Source organism: Alosa sapidissima, chromosome 1 (genome assembly GCF_018492685.1).
Source record: "Alosa sapidissima isolate fAloSap1 chromosome 1, fAloSap1.pri, whole genome shotgun sequence".
Taxonomy (NCBI): Eukaryota; Metazoa; Chordata; class Actinopteri; order Clupeiformes; family Clupeidae; genus Alosa; species Alosa sapidissima.
This window is the reverse complement of record NC_055957.1, coordinates 41,040,682-41,056,935: the sequence shown is the minus strand read 5'-3', so window position 1 is coordinate 41,056,935 and position 16,254 is coordinate 41,040,682. Positions and strand designations below refer to the sequence as shown.

Below are 16,254 nucleotides of genomic sequence, written 5' to 3'. Positions count from 1 at the left end.
CCCTCTTCTCACCTTTGCCCTTGTGATGTCAGGTAAGTGTTGTGTGTGCTGTTTTATTTTCCCCACTCCTGTCTTTCTTTACCCTTTTTAAAGTGTGATTTCCTGGCAGTGGAAAACTCAATATGCAGTTGAGCTGATATGAGGGTGGCCTCATATGGCTGGCAGGGTCAGCGGCGTGATGGCTGTCTGCACGAGGGGCCTTTTATTGAGTTGCCCATCAGCTCGCTCCCCCCGCGCTGCCTGCTACCAGTACTCCCAGGACTAAGCCCTGATGGGTAGTGACAGGGGTAGAGCAGGGCAGTCTCTTGGACTTGCCGGCCACTGGAAAGATCCCAATAACCCCCCTTTTATAAACCGGCGGCGAGTGAGGCGAGTGTGGAAATTGAGCGTCTGTCTTTATCCCTCCTGACAGTGATCTGATAAGCAGTGAATGATGAATGCAGTCCATTTTGTATGGGCTAACGCCCATCTGCTGTGACAGTAACTAAATAAGCCTCTCTTTAGGCCAGCCCTCATTAGATTCTGTTAAGCTAGGACTTGGCCCTGTTTGCCTCGAGTGAGAAGCAAAGCTCTGCTGGCCATGGTCCCCAGTGTGTGGTTCACATTGTGTAGCAGTGGACTAAATGGGCTTTGCTGTTAGCCAAACAAGTTGTTTCCTTTTCCGCCTCTTGTATTGTGACAGTGACTTATGTTGGCCCACCAAGTGTTTCCACTAGTTGTCTATTAATTTGATGTTTTCTGCACCAGTGCAAGTTGAAGTCCAAACCTTACAGCATGTCATCGTGCACAGAAAACCTGTGAGCTCTGTAATTCTATTTTCCATCTGTGCTGTGAGGTGTTAGTGCACTGTATTCTCCAACCACCTGCCATTTGCATATTTACATCTTCCCACCGTGGGGGGATACACTATCACAAGCGTTAGTTTTCTCTTAGCCACAGCCCTTTGGCATCCCTATCTGTAGGGTCAGCGGTTGGTGGGTCAGCGCTCAGTACAGAGGCTCAGCACAATCAGAGTGCAGCCCAACAGAGCGCGTGCGGAGCAGAGCGAACAGGTGTTGCGCTTATTTGGATATTCATATATTCTGCCCTGTTTATGAGTTGCCTGGCGTTTTGTGTGTGTGTGTGTGTGTGTGTGTGTGTGTGTGTGTGTGTGTGTGTGGGCTTTCATGTATTGTTGGACATTTCATGTTCTCAGGTAGTTTGCTTGTGTATGTGTTGTCTAAGGACAACATGGCTAAGGAGAGACGCCGGTGCAGCTCAGATGTCTTCTTAATTTTCTTTATTCTTTACTAAAAGGTGCAAAACATCACAAGCACCGGCGTCTCTCCTTCTCTCTAAAGTATCTGTCCTGGCCTGGTTGCATCGGATTGTCGCTAAACAACAGAAGCGCAGAGACCCTTCCTTACTGACAAAATGGCTGATTTTGAATCATGCTTTGAGCTTATGTTCTCCTTCAGCTAACTGTAGGTCATTTTCTTGTTTATGTGACTCTTTTTTATTATTGTGTGTGTGTGTGTGTGTGTGTGTGTGTGTGTGTGTGTGTGTGTGTGTGTGTGTGTGTGTGTGTGTGTTTGTGTGTGTGTGTGTGTGTGTGTGTGTGTGTGTGTGTGTGTGTGTGCATAAAGTGTTTTCCATGTGGTGTAAGTGGAATATTTAATCTCCAATAATATGTTTATACTTTACCATCGCTCCTGTATGAAATTGGCTCTGCAGGAAGCCGGTTACATATATCCCCTATATCATAAATTACCCCAGTGCAAACTGTTGCTGAATAATTTGCATTGGCATGCAACACAAGTGCAGTAGACCCAACTGATACACTTGATTTCACCCCTGCGGCTGCTTTTGTGTGCTCAGCCTGCTGCTGTTTTTCTTCAAACAGTTTTCTGCCTTCTCTGGCTCTCTAGGTTGCCTTAAGGGCTCATGTAAGAAGCCTCTGTTGGAATTGTCTGTGTCCTTATATAATGACATCTTCAGGTAGAGGATGGCGGTATGTTGAACGGTGCTGTGGACTGAAGCAGGTGCTTCCTGGCACCTCCATCACATCACTATGTATGGAAAAACATCCGTAGTGCAAGTGTGATGTCAGCAAATGAAGTTTAAAAGCATCACATGTGAACCCTGAGGCCATATGCTGACTCTCACTGCAGAATCTCCATCTCGATCTTCACATGCTCTCTCTCTCTCTCTCTCTCTCTCTCTCTCTCTCTCTCTCTCTCTCTCTCTCTCTCTCTCTCTCTCTCTCTCTCTCTGTATATGTGTGTGTGTGTGTGTGTGTGTGTGTGGGTGCGTGCGTATATGTGTGTGTGTGTGTGTGTGTGTGTGTGTGTGTGTGTGTGTGTTTGAGTGTATGTTTATACATGTCTATACATGTCTATATCTGTATCGGTGTGTCACCGAATGAAAAAGTGATATTGATCTCCCTTAGGCATGCATGCCTTCTTCCCAGTTGCCATGTTTGTACTGATGGTTTGTCTGGGAGATGTACTGCAAAGCAATGCAGGAGATTTCATTTGTGTTGGGTGCACTAACCTCCTGCTGTTTTCAAACACAGGCTTTTAGAACAGCTCATCTCACTCTCTTACTACTACTCCCCCTCTCTGTCTCTTTCCATCCCTCTCTCTCTTCCTCTCTCTCTTTCTGTCTCCCACCATCCCTCCCTCTCTCTCTCTCACTCTCTCTGTCTCTCCCCCTCTCTGTCTTTCTCCATCCCTCTCTCTCTTCCTCTCTCTCTTTCTGTCTCCCACCATCCCTCCCTCTCTCTCTCTCACTCTCTCTGTCTCTCCCCCTCTCTGTCTTTCTCCATCCCTCTCTGTTTCTCTCTCTCTCTCTCACACACACTGTATTTTTCTTTCTCTGTGTGAATGTAATGACTGAATCCACTAATTTGAGACCTTGCAGTGTATGAAATCAGCCAAAATTGCCAAAACATTACTAACTGACAATAGAATGCAGTGAACTAGCTTACTAAATGTGTCATTCAGTTTGGACATTAAACACAGCAAGCAAGCAGTTTCAGGCTACATGCAGAATGGAGAATAACCCAATTGTCCCAAAGGTCCCAGTTCCCACCAGCACCAGATTTGTTCTTGGCGTTGATCTCGTTTATGTTGTTGAGTTAACTGTCTGTGACGGAAACATCACTGATATAACAACACTACACAAGTAGGCCAAAGTAATGATAGCTTTATAGTGGTGCTGAAACTGTGTTTGGTAGCCATTTTGTGCTACTATTTATGCTATTATTACAGACAGGCAATTATTAGACGTACCCATTACTGTAAAGTTTACATACATTTAGTCATCATGTAGTAAACCATTATATGGCCCATTAGATTGTGTTCCTTAAATTGACATATCAATCCAATTCAATCGTATTTATATAGCACCATATGTCTTGAGGCACTTTACAGAGCTTGAACATAAGTCATTCCCAGAATAAGCACTCTAAATATCCTCATTTGTTTTTAAATGTGTAGCTTTTTAAATAGACAAAAGGCTTATAGAGTCATACACATCTTTTCAACACGCCATGTCTTTGTTCATAATATTTGTCTGTGCTGCTGTCTCTTCTGTCTGTGCCATGTAATGTGTTTAACCACCACCATCGTTGTAGGGGACAATGGAAATAAATGTGTGGGTGATGGACTAGCGACAAGACAGAATAGGAGGAACCCTTGTGAAAGCATGCTAATCCAAGCACAGTGCAGTATGACTAACATGCATGCGTAAGTGCGGTCCTGTGCATATGTAGAGCCATACAGTATGTAGCGAATGTGAAAATGGCGGCGTGGATGTTGCACTAAAGAGAATATAAGTGTAAGCCTGCGCGGCACACTGAGCAGACTGTTCAGCAGGAGACGGATAATCCTCTGGCGGCAAGATGAAAATTGATCATGCCACACAGCTACCCATGCCTTCTCTCTCTCTCTCTCTCTCTCTCTCTCTCTCTCTCTCTCTCTCTCTCTCACACACACACACACACATAAACACACACACACAAACCCTCTCACACACACACACACAAACCCTCTCACACAGAAACACACAAACACATCCTTATGGATGGCACCCACTCATTATTGCAGCCCTTGCAGGCCCTGGAGTCCCGCAGCCTCAGATTTGGCCGCAGATCTGATTATGAGTGGGTGTACTTCTCCTGCTTTATTATACACGCTGGTGGCACACTGAATGGCTCTAGTGCAGCTAATCAATACCACTCAAAAGAGGCAAGGTTAATTCATTTGTTAAGCACGGAGCGCAGCCACAAGAATCCTTAATGGAGAAGGGTCCACCGTGTCACTGTGGCATCCGCTCCACTCCGTCTCCGCTCGTTGGGGGTCTCCGGGGGCCATGGCACGGCTGGCTCCCGCTGACCTCTGCTCATGAAGGCAGAGGTGTATGCTGGGAATGTTGAGGTATTTCCTCTGTCTTTTTTTCTTTCTACACTAGACCAATTAAAGGTTTTTTTTTTTTTTTCAAATCTTTAAGAATTACCCAGAAATGTCACACAACAGAATGTGAAGAAACAACTGTTTTGGCAGAATGTCTGTCTCTGTGTTGCCCATATATCCAGTAAAGATAGCACGCAAACCAACTCTCTTGTGATATCACTTTTTAACATGTGTACAATGCAAGTCAATGGAAGTGTTTAAGATAGCCTGAAGCTTGAGGAGCTCCAGATAGCCCCCTTAAGCAGAAGGTTCCACTTGCCTGTGTTGATAGTTCAGTGTCACCCATGTATGATATAGTCAGGAGAAACGTACAAGCCACGAGAGACCACTACATAATGCATGATACTGTAGGTGCCGTTATCATGCGCTGCTCACTGTGTGAGCAGCTGAATCATGCACATAATGGCACACCTAAGTAGGTGTATTTTAATGAAACCTACACTGCATTTTAATGAGTGTATTTTAATGAAACCTACACAGTAGATTTGTGGAGAGAAAGTGAAAAATACCTATGATATGAAATATGGTATACTTCATATGCTATATAAAATATATAATTACAATTAAAAATATATACAATTCAATTCCAAGCATTAGAGCGTCGTTTCCTTTACAGAATGACCAACAGGAGAGCATTCAGAGTGCAATATAGTGGTCGCTGTTGTAGGACGTGTTTATAACAGGGACCAGTCATCTTCGCACCTCTGCGGCCTCCGAGGAAGGTTGATGAGTGGCGTTCATCCTCTCTGGGACTGCATGAATTAGTTAGAGGCGTGGGGCGGGAGTGCTCTGGGCTGTGATGCAGCTGACTTCAGCTGGCCACAGTGCCACAGCTTAATGCCAAAGTGATGTATAACAGACAGAGGTTAAGCACTCTGCCCTTGTTAACCAAGTGTGGGCTGCTGTGGGGTGTAGACCGGGTTGTATATGCTGTAAGTATGGTTGTCTGTTAGGCTGCGGACATTGTGCTTTTGCCCAGCAGCTGTCAGGGTGGAGTGGATATGCTGAGGACTGAAGAGATGTACTCACAGACTTCTAACAGTCTGTCACAGCAATTCACGTTCCACTTTTTGGTGTCAGTCTCTCATGAATACACACATACACACCACGCACACACACACGCACACACACACACACACACACACACACACACACACACACACACACACACACACACACACACACACACACACACACACACACACACACACACACCATGTCCATATAGCACATCAAAAGCATTAGGGAACAGTGTGTGCACCAGCTCTGGGCCCCATCTGAGGAACAAGGCCAACCTGCTCCACTAGTCTCTAATTATCCCACACATCAATAAAAGATACCTATAAATAAAGCAGCCATTTTCCCTCCTCAAGTTGGTGCACATCTTAAAAATGTAAAAGAGCCAAATGAATGTCTAATTGGTGCAGCTGATTTAATGGCTGCCTCTATTGATTTCACCCCAGCCTCATCAATCATGGCATTAATAATCTGAGATAATTGTGGAAATAATAAACACTGCTGGGACAATAACTTCCCCATTCCTGAATAACTAACAAGTGTGGAGATATATGAGGTCATGGAGAGAGAGAGAGAGAGATAGGTAAGAGAGGGAGAGAGAGAGAGAGAGAAAGAGAGAATTAAGCAAGTGTCACACTGGGACAATGGCTTCAGCATCTTGCCCCCCCCCCCCTCTCCATCGACCGTCTACAAAATCACTGAAGCTGCCAACAGTGCTGTAGTGTTGAGTATCATGTAATATTTATGCACACAAACCAGCACGCCTATATATAGACCGCATAGCTCCATGCTTGGAGAGGCTATCTTGAAAGAAAATTCAATCATTGTTACAGAGAGGAGTGTTAGGAGAAATAGGCAAATGAGATTGCCGCTCCATCTCCCTTTGCTATTTGTAGCTGTTGTGTTCACTGAAGCCATATATGCATATTATTCATACAAGCTGTTTGTTTCATAACCCAGCCAACCTCATTGAAAGAGAGATCATGCAGAAGAACATTTCTGCAGCTATTTTTTTTTTAACCTAAAATGAGGAAAGAGCGCTGTTGGTTGGTTTTTGCAGAAGGAAAATACATTTCAATACATGCGTTTCCAGTGTTTTTCCATTCAGGCATATGGTATCATCACCGCAATCTGTTTGGCCTGTGTTCTACACCTGTCGTGGAGCAGAGGTAGTGAAGCAAACAGAGTTGAGTCTATACTGTACACGTCTTCAATGATATGCTTTTATTCATTTGCTTTGGATGTGTTGTCTTTAGCAGGTAAATAGCTGTAGAAATGCCTTCAAACAGTCTTCTTTCAACTCTGAAGGACATGCAAACAGTTGATATTTCTTTTTATGTGTACAAAAGTAAATAGTTTCTTTAAAATACTTAATCTGACAAACTGTTCTCACTTTCATTTGCACACACACACACACACACACACACACACACACACACACACGCACACACACACACACTTCATATCCACATTGTCAATATTGTCATCCAGAGTGAAAAACATTTGCAAAATCACATACCCCCTACACATTTCTGCTAGGAATAGTCAGGAGCTAGCCCCTCTGTTCAGCAGGCAATATGGTCTGACACACTGCGACCCATCCAGCTGCAGCAGCATTTTATGGCACCATTGGTGCAGCTGGTGCTGAAGCAAAAGCAGGATGTTCCAATCCTGGCCATAGGGCCGGGCCAGTGGGCTCTCTGTCTGCTGCTGCTGCTGTGGCTCCACCAGCTCCTGATGTCTCTTATGCTGGTGCTAGGACACTAGAGAGCACCCTGCACCTTCCAACGCTGATGCTGTTTCACCACTGCTGCCTCTGCTAGCCACTGCTGACTGCTGCTGTGAGCCCTTTTTCTCTCCTCTCCTCTCTTCTCCTCTCTTCCTCTCTCCTCTCTTCCTCTCACCTCTCCTCTCTTCTACTCTCCTCTCTCCTCCTCTCCTCATCTCTCTTCTCCTCTCATCTCCTCTCCCTCTCCTCTCCTCTTCTCTCTACTCCTCCTCTCTTCCCCTCTCCTCTCCTTTCCTCTCTTTTCCTCTGCTCTTCTCTCCTCTCACCTCATCCCCATCCATGCATCATGTTTTCAAACACATTTCAAAGGAATCTAGAAACACCATCTGTGCACACAGCCAGCCACACAATGAACAACCAGAGCAGGAAATAATACAGAAAAATATGCTTGTATTTTAAAGAATATATTCCATAATTACATTGAAATGTGTTTTAGCATCTGGGTTTTCCTCCCCAGTTGCACAGCAGTTGCTTTGAGAAGGCATATAAATTATAAATCCTTTCAATTTCAAATTCATTTTTATTTTACCGTTTAAGGCTAAATATTTGTACCAACTTGACTGTTCTCACTCTTCACATAGAGCCCCTGACATGATAGCTCAGTCTTAAAAAACAAATAGTCAAGGCATGGCGCAAGGTATCATATCCTTATTTTAGTTTATTTTGATGGCGCACAATATCTTCAAATTAGCTGATGTGAAGTATGCCATCTCAGTGCATTGTGTTCTATTTTCACAGTTGTTTCTTCCCTTATCTGTTCAGAAATGAGAGGAGAATAAAAATGCAAACCACAACAGCAAAAGGGCAAGCCAGCACAATGATTATTCCTCACAGATAAACAAAAAATAATGTGTATAGTAAGGTAGAAAGAAAGTGAGATCTCAACATCTGATTTAGGCTCTGCGTTTTGAATGATGTGATGCCATCACTCTTCCCCGTGTTCATTTCCTAGCTGGCTACGGCCACTAGAGACCAGACATTACATCCTCCACCACATCACCTGTGTCTTCCCAATGCCTCTGCAGACAGCTTTATGGTGAATAGCAATTCATTTATTTAAACATCATCATTTTTTTTAGTTTACAAAACAAATAGGATAGCTTCTTGCATTTCCCCCACTCTTGCATTTCTGCTTTTATAACATATTTTATACAGACTCTGTGTTTTTGTTCTTTTTTTATTCTTTTCAAATCTCCTCACTTGATTTTTTTTATATTCTCCACCCCCCCCCCCCCCCCCCCCCCCCTTTCCTTGTCATTAATACAATAAAAACAGTGTTTTTTCATCTGGATGTCCCCAGTTATTTTTTTTTTTGTCAGAATGTTGTTGTTGTTTTTTTAGAATATCCTGAATTAGAAAGACACATTAAAGCTGAAATATCCTCTCCACCACGGCGTAATTCCACAAAGCTTTGTTTTGCGTCAAGTCAACAGGTCCTTCAGTAGGCAGAGACTGATCACAAGTCAGCAGTAAAATCCACCGTCTCTCAGTCTCAAGGAGCTGCCACTTTCCAGCCACCACACCCCCATTCTTCTTCTCCAGTTAGCCATCCATCCATCCATCCATTCATCCATCAATCCTTTTGTTCCAGCCAAGTGCAGCGTGGTGCAGTGCGCTGTCTGATTTGTCCAAGCTACATCAATCCAGTGAAACTCACCCACCCCCCCCCCCAGTGGGAGAAAGGGGAACCAAAAACCTCCAGTGCTCCCTCGGAGGGCCCGCCGGCCGCATCACACCTCGCACTCCCGCGAGGGTTGCTGCTGGCAGGTGCAGGTGCCATACTCGTTGATGATGACCAGGGCCCCCTCGATGTGGTTGGGCTTGTAGTCGACGTAGTACTCCGGTGTGGACATGGTGGCCATCTGTTGCATGGTCTGCTTCTGCTTCTGCTTGCGGCGCTGGCTGGTGAAGCACTGGCGGAGCTGCCTCACGCCGGCCGGGAAACACTTCCAGGAGACGTAGAGCATGAGCACCACGATGAGGAATGAGAAGATCAGGGCCATGGTGCCTGTCACCACCTTCTGGATCTGCATGGTGCTGTCCAGGTCCTCGGCTGGCGGGGTGACAGTGAAGGTGCCGGTCACCACGCCACCGCCCTCCGTCTCCTGGAGGTTGTACGTGCTGCGGGTCGGGCCTTCGTAGATGTAGCCCGGACCGGCCCGGTCGCCGCGGGTGATGGTGAAGGTCTGGGTGGTGCTGTCGGCGCCTTCCTCGCAGAGCTGGAAGGCGTAGACGGCGTCCAGGATGTCCTCGCCCTGGGCGATGTCCGGGCTGGAGCAGAGCAAGGCGCTGTCGCGCTGACCCCGGAAGCTGCTGAGCCAGGAGGCCAGGGCGCAGACGTTGCGACTGCATTCCCACTCGTTCCCCGAGAGCATGATACTGTCCAGCGAGCCCCACGAGTCCAGGATCCGCTGGTCCAAGTAGGCGAGCTTGTTGGCGTCCAGCATGAGTGTTTTCAGGTTGGGAACGCTCTCGAACACGTGCGGCTCAATGTACTCAATCTCGTTGCCGGCGAAATCGATCTTCTCCAAGAAGTGCCAGGTCCAGTCAAGAGTGTTGACCACAATGGTGGCCTTGTTGTTGCGCATGTAGAGTGTGCGCAGGGAGATGAGTCGAGGAAAGTGGGCCAGGTTGATTTTCACCAGTTCATTGTGCTCCAGATGCAGCTCAGTCAGTTTGAACAGCCCGGCGAACGAGTTGCGTGCCAGGCTCTGCAGCTGGTTGTAGCCCAGATCCAAGAACTGCATGCTTCTGCAGTCCTGGAAGATCCTCACAGGGACAAACTTGAGGGCATTGTAGCGCAGATGCAAATTGGTTAGCTTCCTAAGGCCATGGAAAAGGTCAGGCTCCAGCTCCTGCAGCCTGTTGTAGGATAAATCCAGGATGCGCAGGTTGGGCAGAGGTTTGAACGTGCCATTCGCCAGGCTCTCAATCCGGTTGGTGCTTAGGTCCAGCTCCTTGATGCGACGCAGCCGCTCGAAGGCATTCTCCTCGACCAGCTGGATGCCGTTGTGATCCAGGTAGAGCCAGGTGAGCTGCGACAGGCCGACAAAGTTGGCTTCCCGCAGCTCAGATATGTTGTTCTCCCGCAGGGACAAGCCAACAGCGCTGCTCAGGTTGCGGGGGATCTCCGTCAGGTTAAGCCCCTCGCAGTAGATGAGTTTGTTGTCGCAGCGACACAGCCGCGGACAAGAGCCCTCCACCAAGGGAACCATTTTCAGAAAAATACCCAGCGAGCACAGTAGCAACCCGGGGGGCTTCCTCAACGGCCACTTTAGGTACAGACCAATTAGAAGGAAATCCATTAGCATGAATATCCTGAGATATATCCCAGACAAAGTCCATTGAAAACGTCTCAGATTTGTATCGTTTTGTGCGTCATGATTTGTAAGCTCCCCAGGCCAGAACGCTCTCTCCTTGTTGCCCCCTATTTTTGATAGATTTTTGGTGTGACTGATGGTGCTTTACTGACAGGAGCAATCCTGCCCCCTCCGAACGATAGGAATTAAGAGAGACAGAGGACAAGTCACTTTGCTCATGTTAGATGCGAGTGAAGAGGTGGCAAGGAGGAGGGGGAGCGGTGGGGATTTTTTTCTAAAAAAAAAGTATTCTTCAGGAAACAATCTCATATAAAAGGATTCCTACTCACCCTTATTCCAGAGGCTGACAACCCCTATTCAGCGGCTTCCTTTGTGCAGACACTAATTATGTGCGAATTTTAAAAAGACCCCAGTGTGGAACAAATTCGACTCCCCCTCCCTTTTTTCAGCGGACAGCAGATCCTGGCAGACTTACAATGTCTTAGTTCTCCTCGAGTGAAAGAAGCAGAAAGCGACGGAGTCCAAGTAGCTTTCAGTAAACTGGTAGGAAGTGCAAGTTCCCCTTAGCTGCATGCATGAGCGTTGTCCTCCTCCTCTCTCCGATCCTCTGCAGTGACTGTTGCGATGATCAGAGGTGGAGAGGGAGAGAGCATGAGAGAGAGAGAGAGGGAGAGAGCAGAGAAGGAGAGGAGAGAGGGGAGAAAAAAAAACAGAGGAAGAGAAAGAAAAAAAAAATCCTCTTAGAACTCTTTAATTTCTTCGCCCTCCCCCCTTTTTAACTAAAGACTCTGCCGATGTGTCGACACAAATTAGCGTCTGTCGCATGAAGTGATCACTGACCTGCGATGTTTAATCCAGTGAGGCGGGTCATTGCATTCTCAGTCTTGAGGAGAAAAAAATGCATTCAGAGAGCCTCGATTCAACAAGGGTCTTTGATCTCCTTGGTTCCTTTTTTTTTCTCTCACACTCTTTTTTTCTCCCCCTACACTCTCTGTTCGTTATCACTGATTACCAGCCGTTTTTTTAGTATCCCAAATTCAGTTTGAGGATTGAATATGTGGTCAGTCAAGCCCCTCTGGTGCTGGCCGTGCTGCTGATGGAGCAACACGCATCTGGTCTGTTCCCGGCTCTGGAGGCTGTTGCTGAGAACTGAGGCAGACAGTGGTGCGGCTGGGGCGTAGTGTGCGGAGGAGAGGAAAGGAGAGGAGAGGAGAGGAGAGCGGAGTGTGGTGCCGTGCAAGCAGGCTAGTGTGCTGGCATAGCATGCAGGAGCACCTTCTGTTCACTGAGTGTCGTAAGCCACTCACAATTCAGCCTGTGCTCTCTCTCTCTCACGCTCTCTCACTCTGTCTTTCTCTCGCTCACTCTTTCTCTCTCTTGCTCTCTCTCTCTCTCTCTCTCTCTCTCTCTGTTTGTCCCTGTGTCTCTTGCTCGCTCACTCTCTTGTACATTTGCTCTTCAGTGCTCGGATATTTTCATATTCAAAAGGGGCAGGGCTTAGAGCTGGGTTTTAATGAGCACAGAACTGGCTCTCCCCTCCTTCTCTTCCTCCTACCCCTTTACTTCCTCCTCCTCCACTCTCTCTATCTCTCTCTCTCTCTTCCCTCCCCCCATCTCTCTCTCTTTCCACTCCCCTCGCCAGCTTTAATGAATTAAACCAAGCCATCTATCTGCTGTGTCTTTCCATGTTGCCTGCAGAATTCTGCTTCTTCATTATTAAAGATTAATATTTCTCTAATGACTGGAAGAGTGCCTCATATGTGTTCCATCTCAGTGGCTCTACCCTGTTCGTTTCCTAGACATTTAAAGTAGGCACATAGGTGACTCAGATGATGCAGGGAATTTCACTGTTCATCTGTTGGCCAACTGATATTCCAAATGGCTTATAATTGTTTACTTCTTCATTTTTCCTCTGAAGATAGTATCCACGAATTTTGAGATTTGAGTAGAATGTAAAAAAACATAGTTTTTGTGTTGAGAAATGTCTAGCTGCAGTCCAGTGTTGTAGCCGAGCTCGCGATGTGAACTGCTCCATTTGCCCTGCTAGTTTAGCTTCATCAGACTGTTAGCTCCATTAAGGAATAAGAGGAAGTTCAAAAAGCATGGCCACAGCCGTGTGTTCCATATGGTATTGCAGTTTGTTGGTAACACAGCTAAATGCTCACTGTCACTGCCTCTTTCCTTCTTTCTTTCTATCTTTCTTTCTTCCTTTTTTCTTTCTTCTTCAGTGTTGCCGTTTTTTAAAGGCTTCATGCACTGCTTGAACAAGAGAAAAGACCTGAATGCAAAATGTCCCTCTCATAATGGTGACTCCCCTGCCATGTAAATGGCTGTGTACAGATTGTAGTTTGAATACAGATATCATCTGTTGCCACTTAGCTGGGGTAACATAAATATTCTGCTCAGGAGATGCACTCCCCTTCGGCCCAGTGGACATGATTCCCGAAGGCCTGTTATTCCATTCCGAATCATTTTCAAGGACAATGAGCTGTGACGATCCCTCACATGAAGCAAACAGGCTTGCCATAGCGCGTCCCTCTCTCAGTCAACAGATGTCTTGACTTCCACAACGGCCTCCTATCTGCTCAGCTCTCTGTGGAATAGAATCGGAAAACAAACAAAAGAATGGGCTTTTAAAAAAACATGAATGTTTGCTAAGTTTGTCCCTTTAATTGATGCGTTGGTTGGTAATAAGGGTGTTAACAATATTGTCAGTGTGGATTACTAGGGCAGGCCAGTGAAAGCCCTCTGCCACCTTTCTGTTTGCTGGACTGGTTTGACCAAGAGAGGTGGGGGTTAATCTAGCCCAGTGTTGGAAGCGGGGTCAGGCGAGATAAACACATCCCAGAAATGTGTTGTACTCATAACTGAGTGTTTGTTGTTATTTTGTTTTCTCTTTTTTTAATATGAATGATACATATGCTCTGGATAATAGTGGAGATATTAGTCTTCCCAGCAGCCAATGAAGGACAGCATTAGCCTTGTTCAGTAGCCTAGCAGTGTAAATGGAAAATATTTGGCTTTCAGGGAAATAAGGAAGTGCCTGGTAGGGGATATAGTCTGATAATGTTTCATTTGAGAGTCCAGAGCCTTTTTCTTTTCAGAGATTAGGATCAGAATGCAACGCCAAAAATGTTGCATACAGTATGTAATAGTCTCCAACCTGTAGAGCATTGTGCAGTTTGTAGACCTCCCTCCACATGGTTTTAGCCTACCTGCTAGCATGTCAGCCTCCCATTCTGAGATGCTGCAAGTTTGCGGGTCCAGACTGGGGCGAGGCTGACCTGTGTCAACACAACGCAAGCTACATTAGTGCCATGCCCCGGATGGGAGTCTCAAAAAAATGATGTATCACAGATGCAACAATGATGCACTTTTCTATCCTTGCTGTAATGAATGGCTGCAGCATCATAATTGCAAGGCATGGCATGATATGCAAGTAGACAGCTCTTCAGTTTACACTTTTAAGAGCTTTAGCTGATGGGCACACCGGGTGATGGTAGCCAGACCCCAGCGCTGACAGGTAGGCCTACTGGTACAGACTAGGAAGGAGCCGGGGATTCTGGGATTGCTGTCAGGTCTACAGTGTTGGTTCTGTTTCCTTGTTCCTCTCCCCTGGTTTCTTTCACGCTCACTTTCTCTCACTGCTGGCATTCAGATGTAGTGAAACAGACATGATTTTGCAAAATTGAGTCTTTGACACTTTCTCACTCGTGACTTTACTCACTTTATGATGCTAAAGAACACACATACACACACACACACACACACACACACACACACACACACACACGTGCGAGTTTAATATGAATTTGAGCACAGGTCTATTAATTAATCAATTATGATTAAAAGTGTTGTATGACTCAAAGGTATGACTCAAGAGAGTTGTATTTAAAAAAAAAAGATATATATAGCAATGTAATGCAATAATATATATTCATACAATGTAATTGCCATTGAGAAGCAAAGCAGGACGTGGAAATAAAAGCCAAAACAAATTAATTCAATCTGATGGAATCAGCCCTGTGAAACTAATGAAAGTAAGTGAGCTTTTGAAGATGAGTCATGGGAGCGTTTTGCTTTTCCTGCTTGTTTTATGGGCCTGTGCTGTCACACTCTCATCCAGGCCCTGAGCTAGGGATGTGGGTGGCCTAGTCATCACTGCTGAGTACAGACCTAGACCAGGAGATGAGATTTGTGTTTTTCAGCCCTGTGGGACACAGGCAGATTTTGTAAGACACGTGTCCTCCTGCATCAATTTCACTATTTGCTTACTTTCTCTAAGCAGTCTTTCTGATTCACCCACCATTTTTTGCCATTTGGACTTTTACTTGTTTCGAGTACCGAGCTTCGAATGGGTCGTTGACAGACACACTTTCTCAGTCTGTGTCTCCATAAAATCCATCTTCATTGCCCTAACAAAGAGGAGCAACTTGTTTTCGGTGTCGACGCTATTAACTTAAACTAGACAAGGCAGGGAGCATGAAATTAGCTAGCACACATTATTAATTAGGAGATTTTTTTTGTTTACACAGGATATGCTTAATCAATATCCTATTAGGCCTCACTAAGACTTTCTGCTACATTATTTATTTATTTATTTATTTATTTATTTATTAACCACAGTGACACACTCCTCCTGTATTTAGTGGGAAAAGGGGCTGATGATTAGGAAACATCTCACTTATGGCATTTTTGCTCCATTAGTGTTCGGGTTGTTATTGAACACACACACACACATACACACACACACACACACACACACACACACACACACACACACACACACACACATACACACAGACACACATTGGTTCTGTAGCCTTGCCAGTGTAATGTGTGCCCTTGACACCATAATGGACGCGAGTTCTGTACTCGACTTGATGAGACTTAAAATGGCTGCCCTGTCTGGCAGTGGCCATCCAGGGGCATACATCACCGCCGTGCCACTGATCTAGATCAGCAAGGCTGTCAGAAGGGGCCACATATTTGTTTAACCCTTGTCTGTCCAGCCAGCCTTCCCTTTTTGTGCTTGTCTTTAATTTGCTCCAAAAACAGTATTGTAGTTTCTACCAAAGGTTTTTAGAAAGGAGTGGAGAATAGCTATGGTACGCCACGCACTGATAATGTGCAGCTAATTAAATCCCAGTTTAATTTTCATTCATTTCAGCTCTGAGCTTTGCTTGCCAGGGTTTACTGTAATATACTGTATATTGTTCTGTAATTTCCTGTTAAAGGATTAATAAAGGATCTAATCTAATCTAATATGGACACTTTCTTGACTAGCACTGCGATTCCCTTCACTTTTTGTAACTGTTATCCATGTCTGTGTATCAATTCTATTGAATTACAGTTGCCTTGCGGAAACAGTGTCCATCCCTCATTAACCCCTTTACCTTAGGCCACTGAGCCAAGGGAGACTCTAATGGGTGATAAACGAAGAGGAAGTGAATCATTGACAAATCATGGTTCAGGATAATCATTCTCTCCAAATCAATTAGATGTGGTCAGGAATGTGAAGCCTAATAGGAGAGATGTGTAAAAAAGTGACTACCCTTTCAGTTCACGGTCAGATCTGTAGGCCTTATTTACTATCTGCAAATCAGACTCCTTTGTGGCATGTAATTACTGACTAAGGAACTGCGTTGGTGGTGGTGGTGGTCTGGAGTGGGGA

The 16,254-nt window shown here is 45.5% G+C and overlaps 2 protein-coding genes across 4 annotated transcripts in view; one reads left to right on the top strand and one right to left on the bottom strand.

Moving 5' to 3' along the window:
• The window catches only part of ctnna2 (catenin (cadherin-associated protein), alpha 2), a 406,672-nt gene that overhangs the window by 281,129 nt on the left and 109,289 nt on the right, over positions 1–16,254 (top strand). The window lies entirely within an intron of this gene.
• Positions 7,465–11,905, bottom strand: lrrtm1 (leucine rich repeat transmembrane neuronal 1). 2 transcript variants are annotated; one of them, XM_042088324.1, is made up of 2 exons: positions 10,910–11,905; positions 7,465–10,532 (listed from the first exon to the last, which is right to left on the bottom strand). In XM_042088324.1, the coding sequence occupies exon 2, from the start codon at positions 10,473–10,475 to the stop codon at positions 8,991–8,993; it is 1,485 nt and encodes a 494-aa protein (XP_041944258.1). In that variant the 5' UTR covers positions 10,476–10,532; positions 10,910–11,905; the 3' UTR covers positions 7,465–8,990. The 2 variants fall into 2 exon arrangements, with proteins under 2 accessions (XP_041944258.1, XP_041944249.1); XM_042088315.1 differs by having other exon boundaries at positions 7,465–11,196; positions 11,421–11,905.